The sequence below is a fragment of the Phocoena sinus genome, chromosome 3, assembly GCF_008692025.1.
Source record: "Phocoena sinus isolate mPhoSin1 chromosome 3, mPhoSin1.pri, whole genome shotgun sequence".
In the NCBI taxonomy this organism is placed as follows: Eukaryota; Metazoa; Chordata; class Mammalia; order Artiodactyla; family Phocoenidae; genus Phocoena; species Phocoena sinus.
Genome location: NC_045765.1, coordinates 173,083,776 through 173,089,787, shown reverse-complemented (window position 1 = coordinate 173,089,787; position 6,012 = coordinate 173,083,776). Strand labels below are relative to the sequence as shown.

Sequence of the window (6,012 nt, the reverse complement as noted above, 5' to 3'; positions counted from 1 at the left end):
AGGTACACAGACAGGCCTCGGAACGGAAACGTCTTCTGTGTGTAAACTTTTGCACGTAAACTTTTTGCTTCAGGGTGTTTCCCTGCTGCTCTGACAGCAGCCCTATCCTGCTCGGTCCCCGAGCTTGGCACGGCCGGGCGGACTCCTGTCCCGGCGCTCCGGGGGCTTGTCCGTGGCCCCGGGAGCCCGAGTTCAGATCCTCCCTCCAGGGTGGGTTGGCGACCTGAGCTTTGCCGAGCTCTTGCCTCACTTTGGAAACTCGGTAGAAAAAGAGTTGGAGCCTGCAGCCCGAGCGCCGGCTGCCTCCTCGCCCAGGCAGGCGGCCAGCTAGGCGCAGAAGGGCTTGCCGCCGGCCTTGGGCGTGGCCAGCAGCTCCTTGGCTGCGCCGGAGGCGGGGGCGTCTTGGGGCGCGGCGGGCGGGAAGGAGCGCGCCAGGGGCGTCGTCAGCACGTTGGCGCCCCCCCCCAGCGAGCGGCCCGGCGGCCCCGGGTCCAGGAGGGCGCCCTTGGCGGTGGCCCAGGCCTGGTTCAAAGTGCTGTGTCTGAGGATGGGGTCGTGGAAGACCCCGTCCACCCAGTTTCTGAGACTGGTTACCGGGGAGTCCTGGTGCCTGTCCAGGGCACCGGCGGGAGCCGGGGCCGCAGGCGAGGAGGAGGCGGGCGCCGAGGAGGGGGCCGCAGGGCCAGCGGGGCCACGGCGCTTGAGCATGCACGAGGGAAACTCAGTCTGGCCGAGGGCGGTGGCGGCGGCCGCGGTGGCCGTGTGTGCCAGGGACCAGATGCGCGGCTTGGCCTCGAGGCCCGCCGACGCCCCCGCTGGAGCAAAGCCCAGCTTGGGCTCGCAGGCCTGCGGGCCAACCGCCGCGCCCGCGCCCGCCTGGTGCTCCGGCCGAGCCGCCGTGCTCCGGAGGCAGCTCCGGGCCCTCTCCAGGTCCTGTTCCAGAGTGGCCCCACCCCCGGCGGCCAGGGGCATCCGGAGGGCGCCCGGAGCCTCCTTCCCTGGGGTGCTGGGGCCGTCTGGCACGGTGGGGACTCGATCCAGGCCTCCATCCAGGGGTTGGAAGGGCGGCTTCAGCTCGCACTCTGGGGGCTCCCCCTCCAGGGGGTCGAAGTCGTCCAAGTCGCTGAGCTCCAGATCCTTCTCTTTGTCTGTGGGCTCTGCCAGGAGATAAAGAGTGACCAGTGGAGGGAGACGGGATGGCAGGTTAACGGAACGCCCTTCCTCACTCCAAGGACCTGGTTACGGGCCCACCTGGGAGCTAGGCAAAGCACCTGCGCCTCTATTCTACCTCCCATCCCCTCAGAGGCTCCCAAACGCCTACACGGACCTAGCTGATTTCAGCCTCATATCAAAGGCAGCAGGGGCTAGTGTTTCGAACGTGATTTTGGGTCTTTGAGCGTGCTCCCAGCTCACTGCCACAGGACCCCTCGTGCACAGGGCCTCGCACACTCGGGGCCAGGGCATTAATTTGCCGCCTAGGCCCAGGAGTTTGCCCCGTTCCGAAAGGAACCAGCGAGAAGCCACAGGGAGGCGACACCCCCGCATCGCCAACCCCCCCCGCCACGCACCTGCACCTTTGGTGCTCTTGAGGGGCTGCTCCCTGGCTTCCTCCTCGCCCCCCTCTTCCTCCTCGCCCTCCGCGTAGGGCCGCTTCTCATCCGCACACTTGTTCCTCGGCGGCCACGTCATCTTGTTCTCCTTCTTGAGGCGCCGGCGCGCGTTGGCGAACCAGGTGGAGACCTGCGTGAGGGTCATCTTGGTGATGATGGCCAGCATGATCTTCTCGCCCTTGGTGGGGTAGGGGTTCTTGCGGTGCTCCTGCAGCCAGGCCTTGAGGGTGCTGGTGGTCTCGCGCGTGGCGTTCTTCCGCCGCGTGCCGCTGTCCATGGTCCCGTACCTGGAGACAGGCTGCGCAATGGGGCGCCGGCAGCGGCCCCTGCACCGCGGGCAGGCGGCCAGCGCCAGGCCCACGCGGCTGCAGTCCCGGTCGTGGAGGTGTGTTTATGGTGGCAAGACCTGGGTTTTACCCAGGCAGGCACTGCCTTTTAATGTTTATATTTGATTAAACTTAGATGGAGCCAGAGACGTCTCTGTGGGTGGGGGAGGAGCGCGGGCGCGAGGCCCGGCCAGGTCTCCATCTGTCTCCGTACACCTATGTCTCTTTGAGTTCCTTTATCAGGCCCCGGAAACCACACTGCAGCGAGGGCTTTGGGAGTCCGGACAGACGGCGTGGGGGCGGGGAAGGGGAGATGGGATGCCTTTATACCCTGGCGGCGCGGCTTGCTAGGAGGCTGGGATGGTCCTAACCCAAGGTCAGCTGGACGTGACCCGAGGAATGCCCCTCCTTCTGCCGCCCAAACTTTCAGTGGGGGCGTGGCGCTAGTAGGGGCGGGGCCTGGTGCTCCGTTGGGGTAGGGGCAGTGAGGAGGGGTGAGATCCCTCACCTGTCGTAGGGGTACTGGCCCAACGCCGGCTCGTAGGGGTAGTAGGCTGTGGCTGCAGCCGGAGCGAGGCCCGCATGCGCAGATCCCGGTGCGTCCTTGGAGTCGAAGCTGTTCTGTAGGAGCCGGTGAGCCTGGGGTCGCAGCTTCCCGGATGCGACCCAGCTCGAGCCCCTCCCCTAGGATCACTGGCTCCTGCCTGACTCCCACAGACCACTGGGCCGGCCCCCATCCTCCCCACCCCCATCCGCATCACCCATTCCCAGACTCTGCCTCGGGCCCAGGCGGCGAAGGAGCCCCAAGACGTGGAGTGAGGAGGAGCAGAGTTGGGGGGTGTTGGGGGAATAAGGGACAGGAGAAGGGGGATGGGGGGAGGATAGGGGGAGGGACGGGGAGGATGGGGGAGGGAAGGGGGAGAATGGGGGAGGGACGGGGAGGATGGGGGAGGGAAGGGGAGGATGGGGGAGGGACGGGGAGGATGGGGGAGGGAAGGGGGATGGGGAGGGAAGGGGGATGGGGGAGGGAAGGGGAGGATGGGGGAGGGAAGGGGGGAATGGGGAGGGAAGAAGGGATGGGGGAGGGAAGGGGGAGGATGGGGGAGGGAAGGGGGAGGATGGGGGAGGGAAGGGGGATGGGGAAGGGAAGGGGGATGGGGAAGGGAAGGGGGATGGGGGAGGGTGGGGGAGGGAAGGGGGAGGGAAGGGGGAGGGTGGGGGATGGAAGGGGAGGCAAGGAGGTAGGGGGAGAGATGAGGGGGGAGCGACTGGAGGACAGCAGAGGAGGAGGGTGAAGGAGGGACGGGGGTGGTGACAGGAGGGGAGAAGTGAGGGGGAGGGAGGAAGAGGGCGACTGGGAGGAGTGAGGGACAGGGGACCCAGGGGACCCAGCAGGCTGGAGCGAGCTCCGACAGAACCAGACATCTGACCCCAACTTAATAGCAAGCAGAAAACAATAAATACATTAAATACAATGGCCCACCTGCCAGGACACCCCAACCCTGGGGATGATGGGGCTCCGAAGGACCAGGCTAGGCGGCTCAAAGTCGAAGGTGTGCTTCTCCCAACCCCCTTGCCTCCAGAGTGCGGGGAAAGTGAGTCTGGCAGATCGAGGGGTAGGGGCGTGCGTGGCACGGATTAGCTTTGACAAACACCCCCTCCCCTTACCAGCGAGTAAAAGGCAGACGCCTCAGAACCGTAGGTCACGTAGTTGCCGTAGCCCTGCGAGCCGCCGTAGGGGCCCCCATAGACGCCAAGCGCCGCCGCCGAGTTCAGCTCGTGGCGCGCGGTGGCCAGCAGCCGGCTCTCGTAGACCGGGCAGTAGACGGGCGCCTGGGCTGAGGCAGACGGCCTGGAGTCGGCCAGCGTGCGGCCACCGGATTCGCAGCACGTGCTCAGGGAGTTGGTGGTCATCAGGAACTGTGGAGAGAGGGGCCGCGAGGAAGGGCGGGGCCCCCGGGCGCGAGGCTGCTGCCCTGGGCCTCAGTCCGCCCCACGTGCAGCCCAGGAGCGCGCACCCCGTGTCCTCGGTGCTCCCGCCATCCACAGCGGGCCGCGCGTTCCTTCCCGTGGCGAGCTTGTGCTCCTGGCCTCCTCCAGCCACACGGGGCCCAGCCCGACCTGGCCCGGAATGTTCACACCCTCCCCGGGGTGGAGGGGGTGGGGTGTTGGTTTCCAAGGCCGCAGGGCTCACGCCCTCTTGTACACGTCTATCCCGGGTCGCTGGGCTCCCCGGGGGCGCAGCCTCAGAGCCCAGGAGGGGGTGGAGGACAAACGAAGCGGGATATGGGGCCCTGCCGGTCGGATTTCCTCAGCGCCTCTGCCCTCCCCCGGGTCGGGCGCGAGGGGTACGTGGCACAGACCCTGCTCACTGCGAGGCGACAGCGAGTTGCTGGCCTAGCGGGGCCCCCTTACCTGGGGTGCCGAGGAGTAGGGGTACCCAAACTGCGGGTAGGACATGGCGGGCGCGGCCCGGGGTCGACGGGCGGGGCCGGCGAGGTCCTGCGCGAGGGGGACGGCGTGGCGCGGCCACTGCTCCGGGGCCGCCGGCTTCTAGGCGCTGGGCGGGCAAAGCAGAAGAGCGGGTTAATTCAGACACGCGCTCCGCAAACTTTTCTAACTGGGTAGGAAAGGGAGCCGCGACGGACGCGTAGATCCTTTTAGCTTCACAGTCCGGAGCCTCCAGGGGGCTCTGGGACCGACCGGCCTCGCAGCGGCGACACAAATACATATTTTGTAAAAAAGGAAAAAAAAAAAAAAAACAAACAATGAGTCGTGCGAATCCGTCAAGTCAGCTGCGCGCGGCTTTAAGCGGCGGAGGCTCTGACGTCAGCCCCACTCCGCGCAGCCCGGCCGGGCGGCAGACGCGTGGGTCGCTCGGCCGCGCAGCCCCGGGCGGAGGGCGCACGGCTGTAACAAATGAATTTCATCCGCGGAGTCAATGGCGCCCCGACGAACCGTGTTTCTCCTTAGTCACAGAGGAGGGGAGGCACTTTTAATTAGAAATTAATTAATGAGCAGCTGCTCCTTTCCCACCCCACCGTCATCATTAGTCTCAATTACAAATGAGGCATATGAGGGGTCTACGAGGGAGTCTTCACCGGAGACGTAATCAACAGTTAAGATTAGCCGCGCGCTGGCGCAGCCGGCCGGCCGGGCCTCCGCTCTCCGCGCGCCCCTCCAGGCGGAAGGAAGGCAGCTCCGCGGGCCGGCGCGCGGCGAAGGAAGGCGGCGCGGGCCCCACTATTGTTTAACCGGGACTCAGCAAAGCCTCCCACCGGTTCGAACCCTACACCGGGCTGCAATTCCAGAAGCAGCGCGGCTACCAGCGCGTCTGCATCTGGAGGCCAGAATGCCCTCAGTGTGTGGGTCTGGGCCTTCCCAAGAGCCCGCCGCCCCAGGGCTCGGTGGGCCAAGAGGGCTTGCCATTCTCGGCCGCCGTGTTCCCGGGGAACAACCCCCTCCTCGCCCAGCAAGTTCCAGCTCGGCGCACGGGCCCTCCCTTTGCTCCTCCACCCGCTCCCGCGGGCCGCCCTCCCTCAGCCTCCCCCTGCCCCTCGCGGCTCAACCCGGGACTGCCAGACAGCCCAGCGCGGTCGGACGAGCAGCTTTCCCGACTCGGCTCCGGGGCCCCTCCTGCTGCGCTCGCTCCGCCCGGCGACCTTCGGGCCTAGGTACGGGGGAGGGGCGCCCTTCCCTGCCCAGGGCACAGGGAGCGGTCTGGGGAGCGTTCGAGCGCCCACCCCTGCACTTCCCCAGCCAGTCCCGGCCCTGGGCCCTTGCCCGAGTCCAGAGTGGCGGCCAGCGCACAGGAGGTAAGGGGACGCCCGGGCCACCCGGAATCCCGGCCCGCCTCTTGCGCCGCCACCCTCGGGGGGCCGGGCTCGCCCCTGCTTCTCCCGCCCGGCCTGGCCTCCCGCGGTCGCCGGGAGGGAGCCGTGCACGGCGGCGCTGTGCTGACTTGCTGGGAAAGATTCCTGGGTTCAGACCTGTGAATCGCCCCGGGGTCACCCTCTAATTAATGACGACGTTCTCGTCCTCCCCCCAGCTGCAAGCCTGCCTCCCAGAAACGAAAT

At 67.1% G+C, this 6,012-nt stretch overlaps 1 protein-coding gene across 1 annotated transcript; it reads right to left on the bottom strand.

Moving 5' to 3' along the window:
• Positions 1–327: 327 nt before the first annotated feature.
• Positions 328–4,396, bottom strand: IRX4 (iroquois homeobox 4). The gene is made up of 5 exons (XM_032628236.1): positions 4,352–4,396; positions 3,605–3,856; positions 2,445–2,557; positions 1,569–1,897; positions 328–1,157 (listed from the first exon to the last, which is right to left on the bottom strand). Exons 1-5 carry the CDS (start codon positions 4,394–4,396, stop codon positions 328–330), a joined length of 1,569 nt encoding a protein of 522 aa, XP_032484127.1.
• Positions 4,397–6,012: the final 1,616 nt, after the last annotated feature.